Source organism: Equus quagga, chromosome 17, assembly GCF_021613505.1.
Source record: "Equus quagga isolate Etosha38 chromosome 17, UCLA_HA_Equagga_1.0, whole genome shotgun sequence".
Classification (NCBI taxonomy): Eukaryota; Metazoa; Chordata; class Mammalia; order Perissodactyla; family Equidae; genus Equus; species Equus quagga.
Window position 1 is genome coordinate 18135077 of NC_060283.1, and position 17866 is coordinate 18152942.

At 35.5% G+C, this 17866-nt stretch overlaps 1 protein-coding gene across 1 annotated transcript; it reads left to right on the forward strand.

Moving 5' to 3' along the window:
- Nucleotides 1-535: 535 nt before the first annotated feature.
- On the forward strand, nucleotides 536-15436 carry LOC124229166 (olfactory receptor 1030-like). Its single transcript, XM_046644255.1, has 2 exons — nucleotides 536-1176; nucleotides 14491-15436. The coding sequence occupies exons 1-2, from the start codon at nucleotides 536-538 to the stop codon at nucleotides 15434-15436; spliced, it is 1587 nt and encodes a 528-aa protein (XP_046500211.1).
- Nucleotides 15437-17866: the final 2430 nt, after the last annotated feature.

Below are 17866 nucleotides of genomic sequence, written 5' to 3' on the forward strand. Positions count from 1 at the left end.
GACCCATGCTAGCTGCATGGGACTATCCTCTGTTTTTTACCCTGGCCAGCAACTTTTAAAGTTCCCTTCTTCTCCAGGAAATTCAACTCTTTTATTCTTATTTGGTACTGTTGATTAATTTTACTAACTTTCAATATTTTTTATTCATTCCGTTAGTACTGTGTAGGAATAGTCAGTGGCCTGAATTCATTTCACCATCTTTCTCCAGAAATTGTGTCTAGAAGGTATGTTAATAAATCGATTACTTTATTTATCATAAATAAAGAAGAGAAAATATCAGAGGAATATGTTCTTGTAATTATTCAATAAATAGCTAATGCCAGGCTTGGTCTTTAGTTAATGGATATTAAGTTACTTGTTTCAAGATCATTAGTACATAGACAGCACATCTAGAATTCAGACACAGTCTTTTGATATGACAGCAAGTCCAATACACTTTTCACTATGTTTTTCACTTTGTGCTCTTCATAGAATTTGTATGTGTCTATGCCAGTAAAAAGATGTTTATAGCTCTGTCATGCATTCATATGACAAAATGTCATGTTCCATCTTCTCTCTTATTGTAGCTCAAATGATTGGATATATGAAAGAGGTCCAACACAGGAATCAAACAGAAGTGACAGAATTTATTCTCTTAGGACTCTCGGACAATTCTGACCTCCAAGTTGTCCTATTTGGATTGTTTCTGTTAATCTACATGGCCACACTGGTGGGTAATTTGGGGATGATTGTGTTAATTAAGATTGATCCCTGTCTCCACACTCCCATGTACTTGTTTCTCAGCAGCCTCTCCTTTGTTGATGCATCTTACTCTTCTTCTGTGACTCCCAAGATGCTGATGAACCTTGTGGCTGAGAATAAGGCCATTTCTTTTAATGGATGTGCTGCCCAGTTCTACTTCTTTGGCTCCTTCCTGGGGACTGAATGCTTCCTCTTGGCCATGATGGCATATGACCGCTATGCAGCCATTTGGAACCCTCTGCTATACCCTGTTCTCATGTCTGAGAGAATTTGCTTCTTGCTAATAGCTACCTCATTTCTAGCAGGCTTTGGAAATGCAGCTATACACACAGGAATGACTTTCAGATTATCATTTTGTGGCTCTAATAAGATCAATCATTTTTACTGTGACACCCCACCTCTGCTCAAACTCTCTTGCTCTGAGATCCACATCAATGGGCTCGTGATCATGGCTTTCTCCAGTTTTAATGTCATCAGCTGTGTTGTGATTGTCCTTATTTCCTATCTGTGTATCCTCATTGCCATCTTGAGGATGCCTTCATTGGAGAGCAGGCATAAAGTCTTCTCTACTTGTGCCTCCCACCTCATGGCTGTCACTATATTCTTTGGGACAATTCTCTTCATGTACTTGCGCCCTACATCTAGCTACTCAATGGAGCAGGACAAGGTTGTCTCTGTCTTTTACACAGTAGTAATCCCTATGCTAAATCCTCTCATCTACAGTTTGAAAAATAAGGATGTAAAATGGGCCCTAAAGAAGATCTTACAGAAACACATACTGTAAAAGCATGTTACAAATCATCCTGTTATGTAGAAGAAAATTTTTTTTCATATTAATTTTATTGTCTGATTGCTTAAGATTTTGTTCTGTGTTAAGGTAGATTGTTTAAAATGGGGTCTGCTTCTTAATCTCCTGATGTCTTAAATGCATATCCATGGGCCTTTATGATAAATCAACACTGTAGGGGAGGGTAGTGTCTGGTAAAGTATCAAAATACTTGAAATTGACTGATCTGGGTTTAAGTTCCAATTTCAGTATGTAGCTTTTCTTAATCTTAGTTGTATTATATATACATTGGTGTCTTTGATTTGGATCTGAGAAAACAGGCTCTGAGACTGATGCAGAGTTCTGATTTGGATGCAGGAAGTTTATTGGAGAGTGTTCCTGGGAACAATACCTATACGGGAGTTAGGGAAGCAGAATTGTGTAGAAAAAGTTGAATTGTGATGAAATTACAACACAATACTCAACCAATTCCCCATGGAGCTCTGAAGCTCAAGTGATCCTTCAGAGACATCGTAAACTGTTAAAAAAGAGCCATGTATTTGTACCTCCATAATTACCAGTTTGGGATATGGATCACTCATTGGGAAAGGGTGTAATTTTGGGCATGGCAATGTCTCTCAGCAGGAACATTCCAAGAGCAGAACTCAGCTGTGAAATGTCAGTTGCCAATTCACTTGGAAGTTGAGGAAATAAATACTTCAATCCTTTTAGGCAAATCTGAGTTGTGTACCACAGCATCCATTACAAATAATAGCACTATTTCACTCACATGGACATCAGGAGTACCAAATAAGATACAAGAAAGAGTCTTATCGGGCGGGCGTTATAATAATATGGACACAACAGCAATAGGTTACTGGCTTTTTGAATTAATAGGAATACTTTAAAGGTAGTACTCAATGTACCTTAGCTCTTTTATTTCCTTTTTTTTTTGTAAGGGAGAGATTAGCCGTGAGCTAACATCTGTTGCCAATCTTCCTCTTTTTTTTTCTCCCCAAAGCCCCAGAACATAGTGGTATAGCCTAGTTATAAGTCATTCTAGTTCTTCTATCTGGGATGCCACCACAGTCTGGCCTGATGAGCAATATGTAGGTCTGTACCCAGGATCTGAACTGGCAAATCCCAGGCCACTGAAGCAGAGCATGTGAACTTAAACACTTGGCCATGAGGCTGGCCCCTACTTTAACTTTTTAATCTCTACCTCTGTCAAAGTTTCACATAATTCCCAAAGAATATTTATCAAATTAAATTATCTGTTTATTGCTCATTGTAGTGGAGTAGTGGGATATCAATTTCGGAGCAATGGGGAAACAACCTTCTTTGATAAGATGGCATGTTGAAGGAAGCCTAAAGATTTGGAATCAGGTAAATGTTTGCTCCCTATTTCTTTCCCTTCCACCATTCACTGCAAACCATGAGAGAGAGCACCAGTGCCCTGCATGCTCCAAGTGAGAACTCCTCATCCCTGAGAAACTTGTTAGAGACCACAAAGGATGCGTCAACTCATCCTGTCCACGCTGAACATTCCTTTCATCTCCTTAAAACTTCCTCTTTCAACTGTTAACAAAGATTTCTCTCAAAGACATTCAAAACTGTATTATGACTGGCATCCTCCTTCATGTTTGCTTTCATTTTTACTTACCTACTACAATATCCATCCTTTAACTGTTTCTTGTTCACCCACCTAAGAAAAATGGAACTTTATCATTTTGCATCACCATTCTCATATCTATATTTAACTTATTGACCAAGTGAGATTCCATGATCCATCATACAATGACTCATTCTTAATCACTCTCAATTCTGTGGTTCTACTTGCTCTCCATTCTAATCATCTGATTAAATCTCAAGTTAGTTAAACTTAGTTGTTTCTTCTCTCTGTCCTCACTTAAGCTGGTTAGCGCAATTAGATAAAATCCCTCAGTACTTCACTCTGTTGCTGATCTTGTCTCATACTTCATCCTCCAAAATAAAAACAATTAGATAAGATCATCCTCATCTTACCACTCTAAATCTTTATATGTGTACTTTTTTTCCCACCTGTCATAATGGGTAATATATCCCTGCTTCTACCTAAGACCAGTTCTTTCACAGCTTTGGAGCTTTCCATGAACTTTACTTCAGAAATTATTTCTCTACTCTCACCAAGCATCAACTTCTCAAAGTCTATTGGAATATTCTCATGTTTATAAACATCATCTGGTATCACTCTTCTTAATAATTTCCTTGGCTGAAAGTCCCATGCAGTTACCAACTTATTTGTCTGCTCCTTTTACAATTGATCTTTTCAAAAGAAATACCTCTAGTCATTGTCTCTACTTCCTCATACCCCATAACATGTTCCAATTGTATTTTTTGTGAAGGAAACATGAGACCTTAACTCTATTTCATGCAAAGACTGCTCTTCTATCTTTCTTTTACTTGATGTCTCAGGAGGATTATCAAGGTTAACTCCTTCAGCTACCCAAAATATGTCGCTCTTTAGATTTCTATATCACCTCAATCTTCTCTTTTTGCTTCTACTTCTACTGCCATTTCTTCCCAGATAATTTTGATGGCTTTTTCTCATTCTCTTGCTGGTTTCCAAATCTCAGAGCCAAAGACTTAATTCTTTACATTGGTTCATTGGTACCTTTGTTCTCCACATTCACCCACTTCTTACATGACCTAAGAAGTCTTCAATGATTCCAAAATCCATATCTCCAGTCCTTCTCTCTCTCTTGAGTTGCAGATTGATATATTGAATTGAAAACCTCACATCTAGGGATTTTTGACATATAAAAGGATAAAGACATTAGCATTCCTTACTTAGTTTCCATACTCATACAGCTATAAAATAATTACAACTTTTGTACTCCTAGGTGGGTGTTTATCCTAGTATCATACCTGTATGTCATTGAGCTTAAAACATCCTTTTCCAGGGGCCAGCCAAGTGGCATAGTCATTAAGTTTGCACACTCCTTTTCAGCGTCCTGGAGTTTGTGGGTGTGGATCCCGGGCATGGACCTAGCACCATTCATCAAACCATACTGTGGTGGCATCCCACATACAAAACAGAGAAAGATTGGCACAGATGTTAACTCAGTTACAATCTTCTTCAAGAAAAAAGAGGAAGAATAGCAACAGATGTTAGCTCATGGCCAATCTTCCTCATAAAAATAATTATATATATATAAATATATAAATAAATAAAATAAATATATATAAATAAATAAAAATAATTATACATATATATATATATATCTCCTTTTCCATGTTAAGTTATAAAAGGTGTTTTCTGTCATACCTCCTTAGTTTGTGCTTGGAACAAGAAAACGGACACCCTTAATATCTGTATTTATTCATAATTCATTAAAAACTCTTCACTGATATACAAAACCTGCACATATTTAATATATATAATTTGATCAATTTGGGCATATGCATACTTCAATACAGCTGTTAAAAACACTATTAATAAAAAACTAGCAATGAAACATATACTGGAGATGTAGCAGGTTAGAAAACTGACAATGATCTCACGTAACTTATATTCAAGTGAGGAAGACATTATTGTTTATCCCAAATGTACATACGTGTATGCCTAGGGGTGTGTGTGTGTGTGTGTGTGTGTGTGCGTGTGTGTATTTGACATGGATATGAGTGAAGCTTTGAAGAAAAGTAAAGGAGGCAATAAAATAGGGAGTGATGACATCAGAGAAGAGCTCTCTGTGGAAATAAAATTTGAGCAAAGACAGAATAGGGATAATGTCATATGAATGTCTGTGGAAGAACATTCCAGTTATACTTACAGTACATACAAAATCCTTGAGGCAAGATTCTCCTTGGTTTGTTAAAGGAATAGTAAGGAGTCCGGTATTGTGGGCCAGAGTGAGCAAATGAAAGGAGGGAATAAAATAGATTCAGGGAGGTGTTTGTAAAAAGTGCCAGATCAAATAAGACTTGTAGTTCTTAAATAGGTCTTAGACTTCACTTTGTTATATTACTTTGTAAGAGCTGTTTCCCCCCACTCCAGACTGTAAGCTGCATGAAGGAATGGACAACATTGATTTTGTTGACTTCTCTACTAGTACCAAGGATACTGTCTGCTCCATAAAACAAATTCACTAAATATTTGTTGAATGAATTAACTAATGAATATTATGAGAGCTGAATATGAATAGGGATTATACTTTAAGTGGAATTCTGAAGTTTGGAGGCAGGATCTGAAGAGTCCTGCACCATTTAATTCAAGTTCATGCTCAATGGAGTCTGAGGATCTTGAAATATGTTTTGCACTTCTCTAAATCCCTAATTTACTCTCCAGCGTTTAAGTGGTTCACTGGAGAGAATGTAGTTCAATTATCAGCGTAAAATAAGTGCATGTTTTAATTCTGGATTAGCACATTTCAAGCTTTAGACTTTGTAGCATTTTGCAGAGACTAAATCACAAGAGAATGACAACCACTTTAAAAAGACTGACCTTCTGCCTTGGTTTCAGAAGCAACATTTTGTACTCTTTGTTGAATTAATTAACCATGTCTTACTTCTGTCATTGGTTATGCCACTTCTATTTTCATCAAGGTATACATTTAACATTGTAAGACAGAAAACATATATTTCTCCAAAAGTCAATAAATAAGATAAAACTAAACTAATAAACACCATCACTTCAGTGAATATTTCTTAAGGACAGAATGTAAGATGATTTAATTTATCTCAAAGTGTTCAGATATAGAAAGTTTCCAAGAGGACTCAAAAGTCATTTGAGTAATTAAGACTAAACATCTCAATTGGAATATGATTTAGTTTCAGTTTTGAAATAAAAGCAAAATTTACTTGCAATCTCCTATCTAAAGAGAGCTGCTGTCAACATTTTGGTGTATTTTTTTCCACTTGGTTTATCTTGCAAACTATCATTCCATCATATTGATGTATCCTACTATTTTTAAGATTGAGTCATATCTCTATGTACAATCTCTATGATAGTTCCTTTAAGATACATTTCTAGAAGTATAATTACTGAATTAACTGGTTTGAACATTTTTAAAGCTCCTGTTAAATTTCTATGGGTAAATTTTTCTCCACAAAATTTCTAACACTATACTTGTGACAAGAAATATTTGAGAATTATCATTTCACTGTACCATTATTAATATTAGAAAATATTATTTAAGTTTACTTAACTGAAATTTTTGAGAAAGTATTCTGGGTTTTTTTTAATGGAAACAGTTTTGAAATGTATATTTAACAAATAAAATACATCCGTTTGCTGGTTGGCTTTCGTGTTATTTTTGATGATTTCTCACATGAAGAATATTTGGAAAAACTTTATCAAGTTTTTGTTTTGTACCTTTTCTGAATTTTCAATTTAAATAAGAAAATATCTTTATGTTATTCATTTTTCATAATCATATTTTGTAGGAATACTTTGAATTGTTCTAGATACAACTTTGTTGTATGCTGTAATGTTGTACATAACTTTTCCTTCACATTTTAACCCATTTCCTTCTATTATTTACTAAGCAACTCCTTTTTTCCCCACTGATTTGAGAAGTACCCTTTATCGTACACTAAGTGAATCCTATTCTGGTCTATTTCATCTTTTCCTTTGACCAATGTATAATTCTATTTTAAACCAAATTCTTATAATTAATGTGCATTTAAAATGTTTTTAAGTTCTGCCAGAGGAAGCCCATCTTCATTATTTTTCCCTTTCGAATTTATCTTAGGAGAATGCAAAATGGATGCTTCTAGCTATCTGAAGTTTAACTCAGAAATTATGCATGTGAATGCTCACTCTAGAAAGTCTATGCATGCATATTAATAAAGATCAAATATGGCTATAGACACAACATATACCCATGAAATTACTTTAGGAACATGGAAAGTATTTTGGGATTAATAGAATTATTATGACTTGGTCCCTAGATCCAATGGGGAGGTGGCCACAGAGAGGACTGTTTAGGGAAGAAAGGTTACAGATGAGTTAAGGAGTTTTTTTTGCCAGAAAGGCGGAGAGGAGCTTGTGGCCTATAAACGAAGCGAAAAGCATTTACCTTTTCCACATTAATGCTGTGTATTTGTTAACACTTTTACAAAAACATTTATTTTTCCATTATACCATTACATGTCCGTTGTGCAACGTTATCTTCCAGTGACTATTCTCCAAAAGAATGGACATGAGCACGCATACTCCTCAACTGGGAGTCATTTCAAACAGTGAAAAAAAATTGTAATGATCCACATTAAAAGAAATATTAAGTTTTCAAATAATTGGAAGAAATATCTCTGAGCTTATTTGCAGTGAAGAAATTCACAGTGGACAAGTCACTCGAATTTGACCATAAAACAGGCATCTGATATTTTGGCAAGTTTTTGCCCTGGATGAGGTAAGGTATTAACTTATTAAGATATGATAAGTTTATAGATATCATATGAATTTCTAAAACACCATCATACAAATAAATGTTGAAGACTATGTAGAGAAAATAGATAAAAATACAACATGCTAAAATCAATGAATAAAAATATTAATAAGGAGAAATATGAATTAACAGATTGTTTTGTTTAGGATCTACATTTAAGAGAGTTCAAAAAGACTGGCACTTTCTATGTTGATGGTGTCAAGAAGGATGAGTCTGGAAATCAATTTAAAACTATGTTTTAAGGAATCTTAAAAATGTTTCCATCCTTTTGCTCAGTTCAATTTTAAGAATGCGCTGAACGTATAATAAGAAATGGGAGAAGATTTTCGTACTAACGTTTGTTTTATAATTGAGAAAAAGGAGACAAGCTAGGTATTAAATACAGGTAGCCCTCACTTTACACAGTACCAGGTTAAATGAAACCTGTACAGACTGGAAACGTGTCCTTGATTTGCATGGGTCTCAATTACCACAGCACTGTGCAAAGTGAGAACTGCCTGCATTTAACAGCCAGTTAGGCGTGGGCATACACCAGACAGAATACAAGCTGGCTATAAATATCTAGAATCCCTGAGGAATGTATTGGCTGTGATCATAAGGAGATTGGGACTATAGCAGGACAGATTTTTGGATTAGAATGTTATGCAGAGATCTCACACATAAGTAGAAGATAAAAACAATGACAAGCAAATACATAGCAACAGAGATTGGATTAGTGCTTACCAGAGGGGAAAGTGGGAGGGAGGAGGGCCCAAGGGGTGATTAAGCACATGTGTGTGGTGATGTAGTGTAATTAGTCTTTGGGTGGTGAACATGATGTAACCTACACAGAATTCGAAATATTTTACCATGTACACCCAAAATTTATATAATGTTATAAACCAACGTTATTGCAGCAAAAAAAAAAGAATGTTATACAGACATTAAAATGAAGAAATTCCTAATTAATGAAAGAGTAAATGGTTTTGTATAGCGTTTTGTGAAAAAAGAAGTGTACACCAAAATATGCATTACGATAATTTTGTAAAATACTGGGATTAAGGAAAAGTAAAACTTGTTCTTTATGTCTATGTACCAATTTTCCACAATAAACAATTATTGCTTTTATAAACAAGAAACAAACAAAAAACTACGTTTTCAATATCACTCAGTTCCCAAGATACAAAATTCAGAGATCTTTGTTGATTAATATTAGAATTTAAACATGAAAGTAGGAAAAAGCAGGGGTTGAAAACCTGTACTATATCAGTGTTGAACTGGACGGTCATCCATGTTTTTCTAATTCAAGCTCCTATTATTTTTCCCCTTAAAAATATTGTGCTTCTGAATATTTTGAGTTTCTTCAGGGTAAATAAGTTATGCTTACGTTTGTTAAGAGTGGTTGATATGGGAAAGTCAATATTAATCTCTATCTACAATGTTTTAATCCGGAAAAGAAAATATTTCTTTCATTCGGAAGTTTCCTTCACAAGAGGAAGTTCCTCCAATTAAAGGATTTTTTCTTCTTCTTCTTCTCAAGCTTAAACATTGCCTTAATTTAGCCAGCATTCTATGATATTGAGATTAATTGAAACAAGTTAAAGTTGAGTTGCAATAAATCGTAACTGATGGATCAATGTTCTCTGCATTGAATTTATATCTACTATATTCACACATACACACAGTAGAGTGAGAACTTCCGGTGCATTTGAGGATGTAGGGAAACTTGTATACCATTTACTTGTGGTGATTTTACATGTCAGTACATCCAAAAAGAATGAAATATAAAAAGACGTAGGGGCCGGCCCACTGGCGCAGTGGTTAATTGCACAGGTTCTGCTTCTGCAGCCCAGGGTTCTCTAGTTTGGATCCCAGATACAGACATGGCACCTCTTGGCACGTCATGCTGTGGTAGGCGTCCCACATATAAAGTAGAGGAAGATGGGCATGGATGTTAGCTCAGAGCCAGTCTTCCTCAGCAAAAAGAGGAGGATTGGCAGCAGTTAGCTCAGGGCTAATCTTCCTCAAAAAAAAAAAAGATATAAGAATAAAACTGTGGACATTTATCTTACAATACTATAACTTACCAGAAGCACTAACTTACACTTATGAACATTTTCCTAAGGAGAGGGAAAAAAAAACTTCCTAAGTATTAAAAGAAAGTAGTGCTTTATTCTTTTGAAAACTGATGGGGCTGGTTAAAGTGGACAATATATTGGAAAAACATATTTTGAAGTCTCTGCATCATGCTGTGCTGGCTGCTTTGCCACTTCCACCTTAACTCAGCTAGCACATATGGAATTTGATCATTGGTGTCCCTAATTAGCCTATGGAATCAGAGGCCCTGATACTCAGACACAGCTGCTGCAATATTCTGATCATGATGTAAGTGCTTGATCAGGGAACAGGGAGAACAGGTGACTCTCTGTCGACTGGTTCTATCACTGTCAGCGGAGGCAAACCTTCTCTAACTGCAGTAGCATATACTTCTTAAGAGCTTGTTGTATGATTACTCAGGTTCAAGTTCTTCCTCATTTCTTATTTACTCTCCAATATCCGTGAACCTCTCCTGGTCGCCTTGTGTTCTGTCCATACCATCTCCTTTATTCCAAATCAACAACTAGTAGTCTGTACTTTTTCTTCAACCAATATCCCCTTTGATCTCACTAATCTCTTTTTATTGCACAATGCCCCAACTTATTTTATATTTCTTATATATATTTCATACTTATATTTCAATTCATCCCATACACTTGATATCACACTTTGTATTTAACCATCTTGTATTTAACCAAATCTTGTCTGTTCTACCTTCTAAATATCGTATATTGAATCTTAACACAGCTTGTCAGTATTTCCTCTGCTACCAGTCAAGCCTAAGATGAAATTATCTTTTGACCAAGCTACAACAATTATCTTTCTCCTTCTACACATGAAATCCTCTATCCCACAATGAAAGCCTGCGATCTTTATAAACATAAATCACATCATGTTACTGACTTGGAAAAATAGTCCAAGACTTTCCAACCCACTTGGGCAAAAATCTAAACTTCTTAAGACACATCATAGAGTTTACAAGGACTTATGTGATACCTTCCTATGTACCTTTCTAAACTTTGTGACAAGTTTCTTTTCAGTCCTTCTGCTCCTACCACATTAAATTTGTTGCTGTTTCTTGACCATGTTGAGCAGATTCCTACCTCAGGGCCTTTGGACATACTGTTCCTTCTGCTTAGAAGGTTCTTCTGTCAGACTCTGAGTGATTCATTTCATTACGTAATTTAGATCTCTGTCCTAATAATATTTTCTCTGAAACGCGTTACCTGGCCACTTGTCTAAGTTACTCCATTTCAAATAGCTCTTTAATCATGAACCATGATCTATTTTTCCTCATACCATTTATCACTTCAGAAATGATTATTTGTTTATGTGACTCTATTTATGTGACAGTTCCACCCCTAGTCCTGAAATGGCCAGGCAGTGGCTCTTGTCACCAGAGCCCACTGAGAGCTAGAACCAGGAAGAAAGTCCCTGGCCACCTTCTTTCCAACACACACCTCCACAAGAGTTTTTCTTGGAAGGATGCAGTCACTCTGGTACCTTCATTGTGAAGCTGGGAGAGAATGAGACAGAAACTGAGCTACTATTTTCTTCCTCCCATCTCTGGCATCTTGTTTATTTCTTCCATTGGCTAAACATAGCTGGAAAGTAGATATCAAAGGAGCTCTATTGTTGTGACCCCTAAGGGTGAAACTCCAGGTGGACAGAGCAAGGTAGAGAAGAAAAGGTAATAGGTTTGGGTGGGGTAGGGTGACAAAGAGAGAATCAACAGCACGTCTATATCATCCACATATCTACAATGTTTTCATAGCTACCTATTATTAGTCCTACTGAAAAATAAAGCACAAGGCTCAAATTAGTAAACAACTAGTCCAAGTTCAACAAAAGTTAATTTGTCTTCGAATGGTATTCCAATCGCCAAAACTTTCTCCCTACACCATGCATTATTTTCTCTTACATGTTATAAACAAGATAACTTATATTTCCCCAAGTCAAAAATTATTAAGACATTCAGAGGTAAATTAAAATAAATAATGAATCCCATTGCTTCATCACTCTCATGAGCTTTGATTCCCTGCTGGTATTGGGGAGTGGGTAAAAATCATGTCCTCAAGATGTATATGATTTTCAAAAGAATAAAAAAGAAAGTGGTTATTCATAGCCTGAATGACTTTCTGGTAGAAATAATTAAACCATAGGGATTTGTAATAATTCCGTTATAAACTCCTCAAATCCTCATATTCATGCTCTCGTTGGGAAATCACCCTTCACTCACAGGTAAGATTATCTATTGTTAAAATGTAGTTTAAAATCTGAAAGAAGTATTTTAATTAAAAAAATAAAATTATGGGCTGAAACATTCTACTGGAGTAGCAAATGTCTTGAATTAATTCTATTATTCTCTCAGAGTACTCGTATTTATAAATGTACAATGGAGATGAATAACTTTGCCAAGCCCCACAGCGAGGAATTAGAGGATATGGGATTTCCAGCGAGGAAGTCTTGCTCCAGACCCCAGTAACTGTTACGCTTTGCTGACTCTCAAGAACTAACCATACTTACTCTCTCTTGTTTCATGAAGAAAAATAAGGGGGTGGTATTAAGTAATCTTTCTGGCACCTTTCAAGTTAACAATGCTACCCTTTATAGTTAGAAGCATCGTATCATGTAATGGTCTATACCCTCTTCATGGATAATTGGACACTTTTAGGTTATAATATATATTAATTATTTAAAGGTAAGCCAAAATGCGTTTCATGACAATGTCTTCTCTAAATTTCTTTATCCACTTCAAATGGAAGCACAACCACATGCCAAGCAGACATCCCCCTTGCTAAAGCTAAAAAATAACCTTCTAGACTCTTCAGGTGACTAGGTAGTGGCAGCAAGCATCTACATGGGAGAGCCTCAGGGTGATGATGAATGTCACAAGTGTAAAGCCTCGAGCATCCCCAGGGCCACTTCTGTGCACTTGCAAATCATTCTCTTGTAAGTTTCCTTCCTCAAATTGTGTAGGATGTTGTGTTCTGTTTATTTAAAGGAAAGTTATTACCATGAAGTTCTCAGTTAAATTGTGTGGAATGTCCATTGCTTCATTGCTAATTTCCCCACAATAAAAAAAATGAATGAAGATATTAATTATTTTGGCTCTAATTAACGTTTAAAAAATAGAGACAATGTACCATCATGGCACCAAAGCGTGTTTGTCTATTATGGCAATTACCATGTTCTTATGAAGTTAAAAAAAGAAAAACACAAAATTCTTATGATTTTATTGATTTAAGAGAATTATCTTGCATTTTAATACTCTGGTCAGTAAGTCCAAACTTCTCATGAGCAGAATGTGATGGGCAAGATTGGTGGAGTGGTACATTTACAAAGTGACCTGTGTCAATCCTTGGCATTCCAGCCATCAGAAAGAGTCAGAATCATATTGACATGCATGGGTATGTGTTATTGAAGGAAAATGTCGATTTTTACACGATGGTCTTCATGGTCACTTTTATCCTGCACAAATTTTGGCATGTGTACTTTATATTATGTACTGTCTCAGCGTATAGGTAATTGTTTTAAAACACTTTAATTGATTCCTGTTACGGAGTTTTTCTTACTTTTTGCAAGGGTTAAAATGAGATTGAGTTACAAAAAATTGTTATGATGTGGGGATATGTTTGTCAGCCTTTTGTTATGATTGTCTCCTCCTGGCCAGTGAGACTTTTCATACGCTATTTTATCACTCCCCTCCTGAATATTTAATACCACCAATATGTGTGTATGTATATAGCTACACACACACATATTATTTATGCAGGTTATATACATCTGTTTTTATACAAAAACACTGATTTACTTTTATGCCCCATGAACCAAATTTTGTGCCTGTATATAATTGAAGATAATACACAAAGCAAATGAGATCCTTTGAGCAGAATCTTAAAATTTAAGTAAAATTTAGTGACATAAGGGCCACCAGAAGTATACTGGAGTGGAGAAAATGCACAGATGTTACAGGGAGAGATAATAGCTTGAAAATAATCTTGAGTTTAGAGAAAGAGGTAGACAGATCCTAGTTTTACAAGAATGTATGCCATATGTCAGTTTCACTTCCCTAGGTCCATTTAGCTCTGAAAAAACAGATGAGTGTGAAGGAGTGATGCTTTGGATACTACACCAAATGGTATATTACAAAACAAAGGATTACAAATTCAAAGAAACAGTGTTTAAGGAAATTGTAAGTGAACAAATATGATAAAGACTTGTGCTAATACAATGGCTTTTCAAATACAAAAAGATTTTCAGAAAAGCATTTAAAAATATGACAGCCTTTATATAAAGGAGTTCTATATTGATTTAGATATTTAAAATATCAATCACATGCTTACTTATGTAGCATGCATTTATAAGTTTCAGAGAAGAGGAAGAAGTATCAGATAGTATGAGGACGGTAATGCAGAAATGACAAAAGACACATGCCCTTTTATTTTCTTTACTTTAGAGCATCATTTGAAGCCAAGCAAACACAATGTTAAAGAAAAACTACACAGTGGTGACTGAGTTTATTCTCCTGGGACTGACAGATAGAGCAGAGTTGAAGCCTGTTCTTTTTGTGGTTTTCCTAGTCATCTACCTTATCACAGTAATCGGCAACACGACCATGATTTTCTTAATCAGAAGTGACCCAAAACTTCACACTCCAATGTACTTCTTCCTCAGTCATCTCTCCTTTGTAGATCTCTGTTATGCCAGCAATGTCACTCCTCAGATGCTGATTAATTTCTTGTCCAAGAGAAAAACTATTTCCTTCACTGGTTGCTTCATACAATTCCACTTTTTCATTGCCTTGGTGATCACAGATTATTATATGCTCACAGTGATGGCTTATGACCGCTACATGGCCATCTGCAAACCATTGTTGTACAGCAGCAAAATGTCCAGATGTGTTTGCTTCTCTCTTGTTGCTACTCCTTACATTTATGGCTTTGCAAATGGTCTGGCACAGACCATCCTGATGCTCTGTCTCTCCTTCTGTGGACCCAATGAAATCAATCACTTTTACTGTGCAGACCCTCCTCTCTTAGTTCTTGCCTGCTCAGATACTTATGTCAAAGAAACTGCCTTGTTTGCGGTGGCTGGTTCCACCCTCACCTGTTCTCTCACCATCATCCTCATCTCCTACATTTTCATTTTCATAGCCATTCTACGTATGCACTCTGCTGAGGGGAGACGCAAAGCCTTCTCCACCTGCGGGTCCCATCTGACAGCTGTCACTATCTTTTACGGGACTCTGTTCTGCATGTATCTGAGGCCCCCTTCTGAGGCATCTGTCGAACAAGGGAAAATTGTAGCTGTTTTTTATATCTTTATGAGTCCTATGTTAAACCCGCTCATCTATAGTCTTCGGAACAAAGATGTTAAAAGAGCATTGAGGAAAGTGATCCAAAAGAAATTGTTTGCTAAATAAGGTAGACATTTTGGTCACAGGTATGTAATATAGCCATATTATCTGATCAATTATTGAGCGTTTTAAATTAATCAATCACATTTTGTCATTGAATACTTTTTGTCTTTTGTAATTCACATGTGTGTTGGAAGAATGTCTCACATTATTTGCTAGTGTTTACATTGCTGTCTCAGAGAATTAAAAAATACCACATAAAAATTCAGAGACAAGACTAAAAGGCATTGTTTTTGCTCTATAGAATTAATAAAGAACAGTTGGATATACCCATATTACTCATTCTGTTACAAAGTTATAAAAGACAGAATTACCAAATGATGCTGTAACAATGGTAACTTGTTAGATTTTTATAGTGCTTAGTAATTTCCAAACTATTTTCCAGAAACTCATCAACTATATCAGGTAAGTTTTTATTTATTTTCCCTTTATACAAGTTATATAGCAATGAAGATCTTTGGGCATCCAGATTGTTACTCTAAGATGGAAATGTCAAATTTCCTTTAGAAAATTATTTTTTCCTTTTTTTAAAATTTACTAATATGTATCACCATTATAAAACTGATTTCGTGGTTTCACTTGTTAATTTTTTATTATGAACTATTTCCAACACACAGCCCAAACCAGAAAATAATATGAAGATCACCTATGTAAGCATAACTAATCATCAAGTTTTCACACAATGCTACTTCTGTTTCAGATATTTCAGATACTCCGTATTTTCCAGTTGAGCCCTTGCCTGATTCTCTTTCTCTTCTCATTTCCTACATTCAACTCTGATATGAATTTAATGTTTCTTATCCCCATATAGAGTCTTGGCATCTACTGGGTGTTTGTGAATCCACAGAACTTTATAATATTGTTTTGGTAGATTTAAAACTTGATGTAAATGAAATCACTCTGTGGATCCTTCTGTAATTTATTTTATTTTTCACTAAACATCATTAGATTTATCCATGCTGATTCATTTAGCAGCATTTTTCACAGATAATTCTATAGCAATATAAATATGCCACAATATTTTTATTCTTTCGACTACAAATCGACAATTACATTTGTCCAGTTCCTGATAATATGAAAATCCAGCAATACATTTTCTTGTGGAATTTGGAATGTGTAGCAGTTCAAGAATTCCTCTCGTGGATATACCTAGGATTGTAATATCTGGGTCATAAGATATAAGTATCTTTAAATTTAGTAGATATCACCAACTTGCTTTACCAATTTACGTTCCTGCCAAGGCAGTGTGAGTGCCTTTACTCCACAATCTTTTCGACACAATAAATTGTCAGACCTTTAAAATGTTTTCAAATTTATTGGGTAGAAAACGGATTCTCATTTCTTGTATAAGTTTTCGAATCATCATTACAAGTGAAATATTTTTTAAATGCTTTGATACTAATTCAAGGTTTCTCTTTTTGTCAGTTGTATGTCCATATTGTTTGCCTACTTTTCAGGAGGTTATTTTCTTTATTCTCTACATTTGTAATAGTTCCTTATGTTTTATGAACCAAGTACTAATCTTTGAGTGATATGTGAAATGCAAAAATCTTCAACTAGTTTGTAATATGTATTTCATTTCTGTGCATGATACATTTAGTGCTGCAGAAGGTTTTCATTTTAACATAGTTTGAATTTATTAATATTCTCTTTATGGTTGCGCATTGTATGTCTTGTCTAAATAATTCTTTCCTAATATAAGGATATCCTCCTATCTTTTCTTTCAATGTTTTAAAGTTTTGCTTTTGCATACATAAGTCTTTATTTTTCCTGGTATAGTAAATGTTGCAAAACCGACTCTAATCCTATTTTCCTTAAAGTGTTTTCTCATTCACTTGTAATCAAATGACCAAGAAAACAAAGCTAGCTTATGGAGCTAAGTTACCATCTAGAGGATCTCACCAGGGCTAAATCCTTGCTTTGGAGCTTCCTTCTCATTTCCTTCTTCCTCTTCCTCTTCCTCTTCCTCCCCCTCTTCTCCCCTTGTCCCCCTTCTTCTTCTTTCCCTCCCCTCCCCCTCCACCTCATCCCCCTCATCCTCCTCCTTCTTCTATTCTTTATTTTAGCAGGGGTTAAGGTGCTGTCCTTCTCCTTTCATATCCCCACTGTCAGCTCTGATAGCCTATGTGTTCCAGGAAAGGCTGGCCTCATGGACACGCAACTTGTGCAGTTGGCAGGGCTCTGTTTTAAGAAGTCCCTCAAGTTTGGTTTAATGATCTGGTGTCACAGTCTTGAAATTTTGAATAAGTTTGGAAGAAGGATCAGTTACATTTTTATTTGTCTTGCACTATGACTATGTAGTTCTCCTAGTTGTAGTTTTCACAATTTGTATCTTTCTATAGTCCTTGAGCTACTCCTCTGTGAGTTCTTTATCCACCAGGTAGAGGTTATCCTTGGTTGTGAATTAGTAAACCCACAAGTCCCTTGTACAGAAGA